At 35.6% G+C, this 15,028-nt stretch overlaps 1 protein-coding gene across 1 annotated transcript; it reads right to left on the reverse strand.

The window, feature by feature from the left end:
- Positions 1 to 4,020: 4,020 nt before the first annotated feature.
- tmprss2 (transmembrane serine protease 2) lies at positions 4,021 to 13,598 on the reverse strand. The gene is made up of 13 exons (XM_084730587.1): positions 13,293 to 13,598; positions 13,101 to 13,157; positions 11,655 to 11,847; positions 9,199 to 9,291; positions 8,970 to 9,086; positions 8,748 to 8,877; positions 7,486 to 7,602; positions 7,252 to 7,292; positions 6,724 to 6,892; positions 6,423 to 6,589; positions 6,239 to 6,334; positions 4,339 to 4,481; positions 4,021 to 4,252 (listed from the first exon to the last, which is right to left on the reverse strand). The coding sequence occupies exons 2-13, from the start codon at positions 13,113 to 13,115 to the stop codon at positions 4,061 to 4,063; spliced, it is 1,473 nt and encodes a 490-aa protein (XP_084586713.1). The 5' UTR covers positions 13,116 to 13,157; positions 13,293 to 13,598; the 3' UTR covers positions 4,021 to 4,060.
- Positions 13,599 to 15,028: the final 1,430 nt, after the last annotated feature.

Below are 15,028 nucleotides of genomic sequence, written 5' to 3' on the forward strand. Positions count from 1 at the left end.
TCAATTCAATTAAAATTTGACAGATGAATCAGCCTTTATTTTGCCACCTCATGTCAATCCTAATCCACTGACTTTAATTTGCCAAATGACAATTTCTTATGACTTATTTGTACTTATTCCTGTCCTTGTGCTGCTGTCGGATCAATAAATGCTCATCTTATTTCATCTTATCTTGAAATCTCTGTTAAGAGATCCATCCATCATCATGAGCGGTCGCACCGCTAGAAGATGTTATCATTTTATCTGATAAATAATATTATTATTAATGTTTGTTTGTTAACTGGCCCCTGGCCTCCTGTCATTTTGCAAAAGTAGACCCTGGGTGAAGCCAGTGCAGTTTCCCTGCTGAGTACACTGCTATATATACTCTGAAGATGCTGCTACTTATCTCACCACAATATCACTTTGCTTCAGACAGTATTGCACTCAGTTTAAGTATAACAGTTATAGGTACTGTTTATGTACTGCTTTTGTCTAATTGCTATTGTAACTTTGAGTTTAATTGCTCTGTGTGGTTTCTATCTTAGTTTATAGAAATTATCCAAAGGGATTTGATGGGAAACTAGTGTATATCAATGATATACACCCATCAAACTTCATATATAGTAGGAACTTTAAATAGATGTTTAGTAGAATGATCAGAATAAAGAAAGAAATGACACAGTAGTTCAGTTGACATGCTATCACCTCAGTAGCACGACATATAAAAACACAGTTGTGACTGTTTCCTTAGAACAAATTGAGGAAACAGTTTGAGGAAACACTTTTATCAAAATGAACTCCTTTGAATTACACACCATGTGTAGACACTGACAGTACTGACTCATATGGGCTTAAGTGTTTATTGTCAGTGACACATTAATCTACCTTCAAATAACATTGTGTATTATTGTTAAAGCCCTTTGTAAATGTGATCCAGTATTAACTTCACTTTCAACTGGGTGTGTTCACCCACAGTTAGCTCGGTCAAGAATTAAAACACCCTGTTACAAGACTTAAAGCCTTAAAAAAAACTGGAAACATTTAAAGAAATTATCTACAGGGAGAAAGGAAAAGTATGTATTCAGAAAATTTGCTGGACTCTCAGCCAACATGGTAAATATTCTTGGACATATACACTTCGACTGGTTAACACCAACATGATAAATTTTTAAACTACATTAAATCATTCCAAACTTTAAAACTAGCTTAAAATGAACACAGACTACATTTTTTTTCAAACCCCACTTAAACTTTGATTAAATTGAATTCTATGCACCAAATGTGTAAACTCCGATTTAAAATGTGATTCAGTATTAATGTTAAATTTACACTTGAGCTGTAATTTTCTTTAAAAAAACGGCTGCCTTTTTGAGAGAAACTGAACAAAATGTTTCTCTGCTGAGTCATCATGAGAAAGCTAACTAGGCTAACCAACTTTTTAGCTAGCTAGCAAACAGTGTAAAAAAAATTTTAAAGCTACTAGAAGGAGTTTTTAATTGGTTATGAAACAGTCTCAGTTTAATACTGGTCACTTTATATTACCTATGTAAATTATTTAGAGCATCCACGTGAAGATTGGCCAGTTTTTTAAATTATTTTTAATACCTGCCACTGGGTCAGATTCTCTTTGAAATCAGTTGAAACAATCCTGTGTTTACATTTTCCCAGAGAGCTGTACATTAACCAGTTAGAAAGAATCAGGAAGAGATTTTTATTTATAGAATAGTGGTATTTTTGGCGTTATATTTTGTGGTTATTATAGTGAAACCACTATGAGTGGAAAAACTACAGGGGCCTCAAAGATCAATAGAATATTAAGTTCCTTGTAGTAGCTTTAACTTTTTAACTAGATAGCGAACAATTTAACTTTTTTTTTTCCTTTTTTAACTAGATAGTAAACAATATAGCATGTTTTTCTTTTATAGTTAGACAGCAAACAATAACAAGTTTAAAAACTATAAAGCAATGTGTTCTTTATTAACTTTTTATATGGCTAGAAAACTATTGATTTATCAAAGAATATCTAGCAGTTGATAGTTAATCACCTCAGTGACAAAATAAAAAAAAAAAAATGGTCCAACAGATGGTTTCTACAAAACAAATTGAGGAAACAGTTTGAGGAAACACCTGTCTCAGAAATACTTTGATTTACACATCACGTGTTGACACTGATAGCGTCGACTTGGGTATGCTTATCTGTTTATTGTCAGTGACACAGTAACCTATCTACACATATTGTTGTAGGAAGAGAGCAATTTCAAAATACTGATAATAAAGTCACATCACTGTCATTAAGCTGTAAATATACCACAAGAAGTAAAGTACATGAGGACTATATTTAAAGACTGAGAGTGGGAGTTTGTTCACTTTGAAGCAGCAGTTTGAAAGAAAATTTCATCAACTTTTCCTCTGAGTTTTCAACCACTTCTCACTGTCTTCCTCAGAGGTCACTCAGCAGTCACCATGTGAACAGGTGGATGTAGGAACTAAAGTTGGTTTAACCTTCTTGCAAAGGGAGATATGGATATTTGTCACAAAATGTCACATTGAAACTCAGCTCTTTGTGCAAAATCTGTTTATTACAACAAATAAATATCTTGATTCTGTTCCAGTACAAAACAACCAATAATCACTACTATACAAAAATAATGAAATGATACATCCGTTTTATTTTTACCATCTTTTTGAAAACCTTCCTGATCAACACGTTCCCTCAGAGCTTCAGATTTAAAGTGCAAAGTGTGTGATAAAGTAAGTACTGCTGATTAATGGAAGAGGTTTGTCCCCAGGTTCACCGAGAAACTCTGTCACTCAGTCTATGGAGAGAAAAAAACAAAAAGAATTAAATATCTGAATCTGTAGTCTATAGAATAATAAAGTTAAAAGCATTTCATGCCTATAATCAAACAGGGTCACCTGCTCTAACTCAGTCTCTGAAGCTATTACACTTATTTATCACCTCAACAAAATGTATTGTAGCCACTTAAAACATCTACCTAAAAAAAATCAATATCAATATATTTACTGTAATGAATCATAAAACGACCACAATGTGTCATCAGAGATCAAGGAAACATGTTAAGTTAAAATACTTGCTTCACTTGACATAAACGCTGTCACGCTTTGACGTTTCCAAACCAGAGTAACTGTTTTGTATTTCCGTTTCACATCAATCAAATTAATGCCGAATGTTTGCAGAATGAGATGGTGTCTGTTTATGAACCGTGAGAAATCATTAATAATCTTGTTGAAGGCGTAAATGTTTATAACTGTTAAAGTGAGCAAAATGTTAATGGAGTTTGGCAGAAAGTGAGACAGGCAGCCACCGAACTCATCATCCAGAGTGTGTATTTTCAGAGCAGTGGGCTTTTGTTTTCAGGACAAGGGTTTTAACTTTACGTTGAGAGAAAACTGACAATTACAAACAGCTGATCAACTTACAGTGAAGGACTGGTCACTTGTTATTGTCAATTTATGAGACGAAATAACTTGCTTCAACCATAGATTGTATATCAAACAGGATTACATCCTATTTAATATATAGTTTATGGCTCCAACTTGCTATTTAGACTGCTGTATTCATTTTGCACACACCATGATGCGTGTCCAAAATGTACTGTATATATATTATTCCTGTAAGTGTATACTATATTTAGAGTATTTTCACTATTTTATTTTGCTGTCAGGCAGCTTTTTCCTACAGAAAACCTCTGTTACATTCAACCAGACGCCACTGGCAAAACCAGTAATTTTACCTTGCAGAACGTAGCCACTGATGGTCGACTGCCGCTGTAATCTTTTAGTTTGTCTATGTTATTTTGTCAATCTGAACTAACCTTTTAAAACACCACAGTCACACAATAACACAGATCGAGGCAGCATTAGACCAGCAACTCCCAAGTTCTGTACGGTAAAATTAATAATTTTGCAAATGGAGTCTGGTTAAGCATTGGAAAAGGCTGCATCATACATAAACTATATTGATCTGTTTTTTTTCTAAGGACCTTTATTTAAGTAGCTAAAATATATTTTGCTGCTGTCCCTGCATGATCTATTGATACATTAAGAGTCTCTATTGTTAGTTATTTATGCTCAATCTAGGATTAACATACTGTACCTGCATTTTCTCATACACCCAGTTGATAAAGTAGGTAACATTGCCATAGACTCCTGGCTTGTTCTTCCAAGCACATCCAATCCCCCAGCTAGTGTCTCCTGCCAGCCACCATACATTTCCCTGTTTGACCACCAGGGGCCCTCCGCTGTCACCCTGCAGTACGTGGGAGGAATAAGTATCTCAGGTTAATGCGTACATATGTGTGTGAAAGAGAGGGAAAAAAAAAAACTCAGACTGACCTGACATGTGTCGACTCCTCCCTGCAGCTTGCCGGCACAGATCATAGTCTCAGTGACTTCTCCGCTTAACACCTGAGGTCTGTTGCATTGCTCTCTGCTGTAAATGGTCACTTGGGCCTGTTGCAGTATGTCAGGGGACAATCCTGAAAAAAAAATCAATGATTATACACCCACAGTTATCTCGGTCAAGAATTAAAACACACTGTTACCTCACTCGTACTTTAAACCTTAAAAAGTGTCTGACCTCTGAAACCTTTAAACAAATTATCTACAGGGAGGAAGGAAAAGTACGTGTTTAGAAACTTTGCTGGATTCTCAGTCAACATTTTCAGATATATAAACTTTGTCTGGGTAACACCAACATGATTCATTTTTAAAACCAACTAAATGATGATTTAACTTAAATTTTTGTTGCACCAAACTTAAAAAAAAAAAGGTCTCTGCACACCTGAATGTGTGACAGGTGTGTCGGAGGAAGATTATAATCTAATGACAGGTCATTAGTCTTTATTCCTAGGCTATTTAAATTATATAGATGTGAACCAACGACAAATTAATATTGATTCTATTCATCCTAATATGCATGTCTGATGACCGTTTAATGGATTTTTTGGGGATAGATATATTTATTATAAGATGATGCATAAGATGATACATGATGACACTTGCTTTCTTCACCATTTTGAAGAAAAGGGGGGTCTTTAAGATAAAATGTATACTTAAGATTTATTGTGATCTAGTGAGTTTTTTCAGCCCTATTGTCTGGCTGATGACACATGAATCTGTTTCAGGTGTTGATCAATCTCAGCAGTCCTCTGATTGGCCGATTAAAAATGAAGGCAGTCTCTATGTTTGTATATGTGTGGAAATGTCTGGATGCTGCCAGTACACCTGGAGTTTCTCTAATGGTCTTTGAGTTGCATCAAACTTAAAAACTATCTTAAAATTAACAAAGATTACATTTAAACCTCTTTTTAAAACCTCAGTTAAACTTAGATTAAGTTGAATTCTCTTGCAACAAAACTTTAAACTCCAATTTAAAAATGTGATTCAGTATTAATGTTAAACTTACACTTGAGGGCTAATTTTTAGTTTAATTTTTAGTTAATTTCAGTGAACTAGCAAACAATCTGTTTTTTCGTTCTTAGCTAGCTGGCGAGTAATAACGTGTTTTTTTCTTTCTTTTTTTTTAACTAGATAGCAAACAATATAATGGTTTTGTCTTTTATAATGAGACAGCAAACAATACAACTTTTTTTTCTTTTTTAGCTAGCTGGGTAACAGCATGACGTTTTTTCTTGTTTATCTATACATCAAACAAAATAATGTTTTCTGTTTTTTTTTTTAGCTACGTAGCGAACAATATAACTTTTAAAACCTTTTTAAGCTAGCTAGCAAAGATGATAACTTTTGTCTTTTTTTAGCTAGACAGCAAACAATATGATGTTTAAAATCCTTTTAGCTAACTAGCAAAAAAACATAACTCCCCCACCCTCCTCTTTTTTTAGCTATATAGCAAAAAGTTTTTTTTACTTTTTTTTTTTTAGCTAGGCAGCAAATAATTTAACTTTTTCTTTTTAGCTTGAAACTTTAAAACTTTAACACCTTTCCGCCAGCAACAACTGTTTAATTAAGAAATATCTTGCAGTGGAAAGTTCTCCTCTTCTATACTTACTTCAGTCCAAACAGCATTCGAAATTATTTTTATGCTTTTACCTATTTTAATTTGTATAAGCAGGCATCTCCATATTGGTTTGATTTTAATTGGGCAACAAAGCACTGCTTTATTTTAAATCTAGATTTAATTATTTCAGACCTAGTTTTGCTAAACTCTGATTAGAACTAGTCTTAGATTAAATGACTCATTGTTGGTGTAACCCAGTCTTAGTGTTTAACTCACCAGATGATTGTAAGGCTCCCCATCCTGTAATCCAGGCTGTCTGTCCAGCATACAGGTCCACTCCAACGTTTGGGAGACACACTGGCCCCACTGTTCCTGAGAACAGAAACATTCATGTTGCATCATCAACGTAGAAATGACAAGTTTACTTAATATAATGTGAATTTTCCTGGCAAGTACTTACTTGAAAATGTCAGAGGTGTAGTGAGCTTTAGAAGAGCGATGTCATTGTCATTATTTTCTGGGTTATACTTTTCATGACTGATGATTTTGTCAACTTTTGTGCCGAAGATCAATCTGTTCAAGTTCACGTCACCAGAGTATACTGTCCAGATTCTAGGAGAGGATAACCTGCCATGAGGTAAAATAGACAAACTTAGGGAACAAAAATCTCTTCTCAATGTCTGTTGAAAGGTAAAAAACAAATGCGAACAAACAATGTAAATGTTATGAAGGGCCCCTATCGTACAGGTGTACAGACTCACGTTTGGAAACAGTGTGCAGCAGATAGGATCCAGTCCGGGCTGATGATGGAGCCTCCACAGACGTGCCGACCAGAAACCTGGAGACTGACCTGCCATGGCCAGGCCCCATCCACCGCATCCGTGCCACCCACGATACGAGTGCTGGGGGGTGCTGAGCTGTGACCACATTCTGAGGATGGAGGGAAAGTTAAAGGGATAGTTGCAATAGTCTCCCAATTTGGAGAAGCAGAGAGGGGCCAGCACGGAAGCTAAGCAATGTATTGTTGTGGACATGGTCTGCAACAAAAGGTATCTTAGCCACCTAAAAGAAAGTATCACTTTGCACTGTATTTAGAAAAGCTGATCTATCCCTTTAAACTTTGAGTTCTGCTTTCTTAGGTGTTTGGTTATCCAGAGGAAGTCTGATCAACTAGCCACTGTCTGGCTGGCTAAACCCCATTTTCAGGACAGCTTTGCACATATCTCCTAAATTCACACATGTCAGTGGTGTATGGTGGTGTTTATATTCCAGTTAAACCAGTAGCTTACCAATACACTCAAGCTTGACGACATTGGCTGAGCAACTTTGGCTGCAAAAGAAAAAAAAAGCAAAGAATTATACTCAAGACAGAAAATCCAAAACAAGACAGTCTGCATTTCTTTAGCAGCTCTAAATTGTGCAAAAGGTGAAATAAAATTGATTGAGCTCCCAGTAGGAATTGAATCACTGCTGTACTGTGTATAAAGTTATCATCCAGTGATACAGTAGATGGGCTGTCATACCTGTAAGCAAGCTGTGACTGTATACGTGATCCATGGTCACTTCCAGACTTCAGCTTCATGTATCCCTTCGAGGCCAAAGATCCTGCACTGGTTTCAGCCCAGGATAAATAATTCTGCCTGTGGGATGGACAGGGAGGAAAACTTTAAATGTGACTACATACTGCACGTATTGCTTTTACAGGTCCCCTAGCAAAATATTTTAACAGTCTTAAAAATTTGCTGTTCTTTTCAACAATGACGACCCGAGCAGATAATATATCTAAGGGTAGGAAACAGGAAAGTAAAGGCAGGATCCGCACACTAAAAGTATGAAAATTTATCAGCATGACGTTTCAATAATTTTCATAAGAGAGCTCTTTTGGTGTGCTGATACTGCCTTTTTTTCCTCTTTTTATGTATTCCTTAAAAAAACATTATATTGTACAAGCTATGTAAAAAGTTTACAAACTGTTAAAAATTGTTTGCTAGCTATATAAAAAGTGTTAAATTATTTGCTAGCCAAGTAAAAAGTTAACAAAGTCTTGAAAATTGTTTGCTAGCTATGTAAAAAGTTAACAAAGTATTAAAAACTGTTTTATGACTATGTAAAAAGTTTGTGTTAAAATGCTTGTAAGCTAAAAAGTTACCAAAGTATTACATTATTTGCTAGCTGGCTAACTGAAGACTCTTCAGCCGTCAGTGGAGTTGTGTTAACCTGACACGCCAGATGGTTTGTTACACAGCCTGATCTTGTGATCTTGTGAATTCAGCTCAGGCCCTACAGGTCTCCATCCACCCTCTAAAATCTGGGGGCCACCAGGACTTAAAGAATTGGTGGTCCAGCTGCCATGTTTGACAGTTGGTCCAGTCTTTCTGTTCAACTCCTTAACAGTTTCATCACTGAACAGATATCCTGAGAGAAGTTCAGCAGCATCATAACAATCAGGGGTTGAGTCTGTCCCTTAACTTTCTTTGAGAAACTTCACATTTTAAATTGGAGCTTAAAGGTTTGGTGCAATAGAATTAAATTTACTCTCCCAGTTTTAAGCTTTTTTTTAAAAGTTTGGTGCAACATAATATAAAGTTAAACCATGTTAAAGTTAAACCGGGTTTAAAAAGTAATTGTTGTTGGTTCAGAGGCTTTTCTTTTCTGATAAGAATACATTATAGGTCAAAAGGTGAATATGTAAGGTATGGGTGTAAGGCAAGGGTCATGCTGTGAGTGTTGACTTTTATACAACAAATAATGTGACATGAACAGCAGTGAAGAAGATGATCAGCACCTGTTGTACCCCATGTGCTCACACACAGCTCTTCCATAGTTGTTGTCCCAGTTTTCAGCACACACCGGCATCCATGTCTGGCTGCTAGACGAGTAACTCACCAGGATGAAGTTGGTCCCATGGAGGCGAACTGTGAAGCAGAGAGAACAACACTGTCCCACTGAACCCTACAGATACAGTATGTATGTATGGAAGACCAGGGTTTTGATTTTAATGTCTCACAGCACTGAGATTCATCCTCTCCATTAGAACAGTCCTGAACGCCGTCGCACCACTGGGAGGGGCTGAGACACTTCCCACCACTTCTGCACGACTTGCCCAGTAAACACTGGTAGTACACTGCAAACACACACATATACAGTATGCAACAACAGATGATCATCGCACTAAACTCGTGATGAGACGACAAAAGATATTTTACAAAGATACAAATATCTCCAAATTCTCTTACAGAAGTACCAGAGCAGGAGGGCGACCACTGCCAGGACCAGAAACACACTCAGAAACACACACAGGATGTATTTCAATTGACATTTCTTTGCTCCTGAAAGGCAACACAAAAACACAGGCACTGATATGGCTGCATGACATCTGATATATACAGTATATATTTATAAATACAAATTAAAATACAAATTACATACAAATCAAGATTTGCATGGCGTCACACATGCAAATATCAGTCTTAGCAGATACTGTGCTGCAGATATGACCAGAGGTAATAAAAACTATTCATACAGAACAGAAATACAATCTACAAGTCTGTCAGAATTAATACATTACTGCCATGAAGAATTCAAGCCTCAATGGAAATTTTTCTCACCCCAGATTTAGATTTTATTGAAGCCTATTGCCATTCAATATTTTCCATATGTGTTAATGTTAAAGGGCCAGTTCACCACAAAGTAAATATATATATATATATATATATATATATATATATATATACATATATATATATTACCCCTGGTCTCTGCTGATATTTATCCATCTAGATAGTTTTGGTGTGAGTTGCAGAGTTTTGGAGATATCAGCTGTGGAGATGTCTGCCCTCTCTCCAGTATAATGGGACTGAATGGCACTCGGCTTGTGGTGCTCAAAGCACCAAAAAATACATCTGAAAAATTCAAAACCAGTGAACCAGAAATCATTACCTTACTTCTATTAGAAAGAAAGTAGTTCTGATACATTGATACATTCTACTGCAGAAGGAAACTGTTTTTTTCTTTTTTCTTTTTTCTTTTTTTGCCAGCTAGTTCCATTATATTCAAGAAAAGGCAGATGTCTCTACAGCTGATGTCTCCAAAACACTGAAACTCACACCAAACATATAGATGGATAAACAGAACTACAGGCCAGAGAAAAAACATGTAGTTTTGATTTTGGGGTGAACTATCCCTTTAAATTTTGTAAATGTTGTGAAATTTATCTCCCTAATTGTTCTCCTTGGGAATTAAGATAAAAAAAAAGAACACCACTTCAATTTTTTATGTTATTTTATATTTGTTTGTTTTGTGGGATCAAACAAGTTGAACTGATTCATTTGTTCACAAAGCTGAGGAGGGTTTTACTTTTTCAAAAAAGTAAACCATAACCACACCCCGATCATTTCCATGCAGCCCTGTATAATGCACCATGTGTTCAGTCACCAGTGTGGTCATAATGCATTGAAAAGATGAACATGGGTATTAAAAGTCTTTTTCCTGGTGTGGTTTAAAGGACCAGTGTGTAGGATTTATTGGCGTCTTGTGGTGAGCTTTTAGATTGTCTCCTCCTGTTCTAAGCATGTAGGAGAAACTACGGTGGCCATGAAACCTGTAAAAAATGCAAAAAGCCAGTGTTTGCAAATGTGCCAAATTGACTCGAACGACATCATTTACACCATGCTTTCAGGCTAAATCTTCTCAGTGGATCCTTTTGTTTGGAGTGGTGTGACTGCATGCGTGCAGTGAATGAAATATCGGGGCTTTAGAAACCTTGGATTCATCAGACGAGCAGTATGGAGACATTTTATTTATTTTTCTGCTTGAAAACTGGTCACCATTCACTTCACCAGATTATGCAACACTGTTTTCCTGTGAAACTCCAGCAGTGTTTTGTGGACTAAAAAACTAAACCCTACCTTCAATCAGCATGAGGGTGAGTAGATAATGACTGAATTTTCATTTTTGGCTGAAGTATCCCTTTAACAAGCCCTGGCATTCTGGACACAGGCTGGAGACTTTGCTTTACAATTTGTTTCACAACAACACACTGCTGCACTTCTTTTAAAATGTTCTTTTTTCATTCTATACTCTATTTTACTTTAAATTGTATGACTATTATCTCAGTGGGTTTTATTTTCCATCTGACATTATGCATTCTGTTTTTATCCTAATTTTTATTGGTATTTTAAAGTGGGTTTTATCAATGTGAAAATGCATTCGACAATATGTCATCTATTCTTATTTTATTTTTACATTTGGGCTTTATTTTTCATTTTTTACAATAATTATGGCATTATATGTATATATGTTTTTATGTTTTTCTATGCAGTGTTTGGTGCATGTAATGTCTTTGCTATAAAGCACTTTGGGCTGCATTTCTTGTATTAAAGGTGCTTTACAAACAATGTTTATTATTATCATTTATTACTATTACTAGGCCAAGTAAAACTGTAGCAGGAAAACCAATGAATGTACTAAACTGAGTAAGGGTGCATTTTATTGCTCACGAATTCAACTTTTCATTAGTAAGGGAGAACGTGTGATTCAGTTAACGATTCAGTGAAAGTACAGCACATGTTTTTATTCATACGACTGCATATTTGACTTCTGACGTTGCACTTTCATTGTTTACCCACATTTTTATTCCACTCGGTATCACTTCACAAACAGCTCACAAACCAAAAATCAAATATCACCGTACCTTTCTTTCCTCCTGTGTTATGTGGTGTTCCAGGTGTCACAGTGTGGTGGGTGTTAATGGTCTGGGGAGTGACGGCGACATAGCTGGGGGTCTCTTGTGGGACATAAGGGTATACGCCCTGCACTTGGGAGTACGGAGGGGGTTGACCTTCGTCATGCTGGAAGCCTATGTTGTCATAGGTGGGAGTGTTTGTCTGGTGGTACAGAAAGAGAGACAGGAGTAGAAACACGAGGTCAACATCATGTGCATTTAGTCATTAATTACATGTTGCACTGTGAAAACTCACACACGAATCAACTAGGCTTTTCTCATTAACTTAAAGTAAGTCAAGTGAACATAAAATTTCTAGTTTTTATTTTCAGAACAATAAACATGAGTTCTTCTAACGTCTTTTAACTTGACATGATGAGCTTAATGAATGTACTTCAGGAGTTCAATTAACTCAATTAAGTTAAGTTTCTAAAGAAATTTGATCAGCATATTCGCAGACCTCCCAGCATGCATTGTTTGAAAGTTAAAACTCTCCTGACCATGATAGTCACGGTAGCTTTTTATCACAGTAATGAAAACATTGAACCATGATGAGGAGTTAGTATTCAATCAGTCAATTAAAAGTCATTAAATTATAATAAATGTTAAATGCTATAAAATGTTTGACATTGAAGAATTCTTAGTTCAACTTAATATCTTCAGCTCATTGAACACATTTTCTTGAGTACAACTGAATTAATATCAAGTTTATTTGACTAGAAAAGTTTTGAATTATGACAGTAATACTTCAACTTATCTTTTCAAATTCAGTCAACTTAAAATTTTATGGTAGTCCAGACAAACTTTTTTAAGTTAAAAAAAAGTTTATTTTTACAGTGAAGCATATGTGGTTAGCAGTAATATCAGATAAAGAAATACTTATTTTTTTGAAAAAAAAAAAAAAGAGTTAAAAAAATACATGAAAATATATACATTCTTTTAGAAATGTTACCTCTTACTGCACTGCAAAAAACAAATAAGGTAGCAGTATGCAATAGTTTTCCTTAGTTCATAAAGTCAAAAGTCTGAGGTTATCAACACTTTAATATTTGCTAGTGTTACATGTACTCTTTGATTACAGTCAAATTTAAATGACTGAATAAGCCAACACAAATACTTTCAGTAACTGCAACTCAGAATTTTCATTCTCCTCTTTAATTGCAAAAAGTTAACAGAACTGGATCAATTTAGTAATTTACTTATTAATATAGTAATAAATAAAAGAGGTTTTTAAAAATACTTTAAACTATTTGTATTTTAGAGAGCTTTTTAGGGGCACTTCTCCCACATTAACTGAAAATGAATAATATTAATAAACACAAAGAAAAAATCTACTGGCAACTCAAGATTTTTAAGTTAGAAGAACCTAAAGTTTTCACTACTTACTGCTATTTGGTTTCACAGAGCTGAACTTACCTGATCATTACTCATAGTGAAACTGGTTTCACTGCCTGAGGAGGGAAATCGTCAAACCTGGAAAAGGTTACAGTTAAATGAAAATGAGTAAGCGAGTTCGTACATGTAGGTTTTTTTTTTTTGTTGTTTTTTTTTAAACAAACTACAAGTTAATTTTTTAGAGCTGTAAAGCACCAAAAATGCTCACGTTACCTGAATATACAAAATGTTGATCCAAATTTTCCACTGTAGATTTCCACAAATTCCTTGAGCTCTCTGGCTCCGTCCGTCCCTCCACTCCGTGTCTCTCTCTGTCTCACGTTCACGCCATTCCTGCGTGTAATCAACAGCCGTGTGACCACACCTCTTCCACTGTGTGCACAAGCCCGCCCGTTGTGTGTGCCACCACAACACTTGACATGGACAAACACAGGTATCAACAGAGGCTGGCACTTGATACTCATTATCTTCTGTTCACAGCCAGGCTCTCAGATAAAGGTGAATGAAGAGGAAACAATGAGTGTGTTTTTTCCAGCAGTGCCCATACAGTGATTTAGGATAGAAAAAAAAAAATTGGAGTTAAATTTAACAGTGTAATATGCTGTGATTTATGTGCATGGTGGTCCTGTGTATCTCACTGTAAAGGAAATATTTGTCTGAGTAGCAAAACACCTGCACAAGTATGACGTTGTTGCAAGAAACTTTACATACTTCCCCTTCAGATAACCTTCAGTCAGTAATATAACTTCCGTATACCTCTACAAAAAACACGGAATCAAAACATCAATTTCTTGAAAATTGCCATCCTGCTAGGCAACGCTTGGTGCCACACCTGTTCTAACCAGCGTGACTAAGAAAAGGAGCGAGAGTAAACAGGTGATAAGTGGTCATTGCTTGTTTGACATACCAAAAGCTGTCATTCACGGTGGGATTTATAGGATAAAAACCATTTAAGTCAAGTGAAAAAGGCATGACACATTTACTTCTTTCTTTACAGATGCTGGTCTTTGCTCTCATGAAGAGAAGCGTCTTCTGTGATTAATCAGTAACGTTCAAACAAATGGACAAGTGGGCTCAAAAATACTGTCTTTCAGACCCTGTTAATATTTAACTCGCTGTTTGACTGTGGTAACTGGCAGGAAGAGGAAAGAATGAAGGACAGGAGTCATTCAGTGAGAGAATGTGAGGACATAATGTCCCACTGCTTAACATCAGCTTAACCATAAATAAATAATAATATAAGGCCACTACAAGGAGTTTTTAACTGGTTATGAAAAAGTCTTAACTTATTATTGATGCCTCCCCTTAAAGGAAAAAAACATGAATTTCACATGTGCAAAATCACATGTTAAACATGTGATTTTGCATAAAACCTACCTACATGTTTCCTACATGTGGAAAACCATAATAACCATAACCAAACCATGTATTCCATACAGTTATTAATGACCTGTAAATGTAATCCAAGTATCACAATATTAAAGTAATGTAATTTCATCACTTTGTTACTTTTGGATTACCTCAGTATAAAATATGGTGAAAGTGTTCAGCCCAACATTGTGTTTTTAGAGCTGCAATTAACTTTAATTTTACATTTTCATCTTAATCATTTATCTTCTCAATTATTCGATTAGTTGTTTGGTTCATGAAATGTCAGAAAATGGTGAAAATGATTGATCAAAGTCCAAGAGAATGTCCTCAAATGTCTTGTTTTGTCCACAAATAAAAAATATTCAGTTTAGCCTACAAGCAAAGTTTCAAATCCAATATGTATATTAAGTAGAAAATGAAATGACAGCAGTTTGCTGGGTTGTTTTTTCTTAACTTCACTAGCTACAACCATTTTGATGGACAGTGTACTCCCATAATGCAGCACAGACTTGTGTTGCACATATAAACTTGGACACAAGGTGTCAGTTACCCTCATGTTGTCTGATTTTTGGACAGTT

Source organism: Lutjanus erythropterus, chromosome 11 (assembly GCF_056507025.1).
Source record: "Lutjanus erythropterus isolate fLutEry1 chromosome 11, fLutEry1.hap2, whole genome shotgun sequence".
Taxonomy (NCBI): domain Eukaryota; kingdom Metazoa; phylum Chordata; class Actinopteri; order Lutjaniformes; family Lutjanidae; genus Lutjanus; species Lutjanus erythropterus.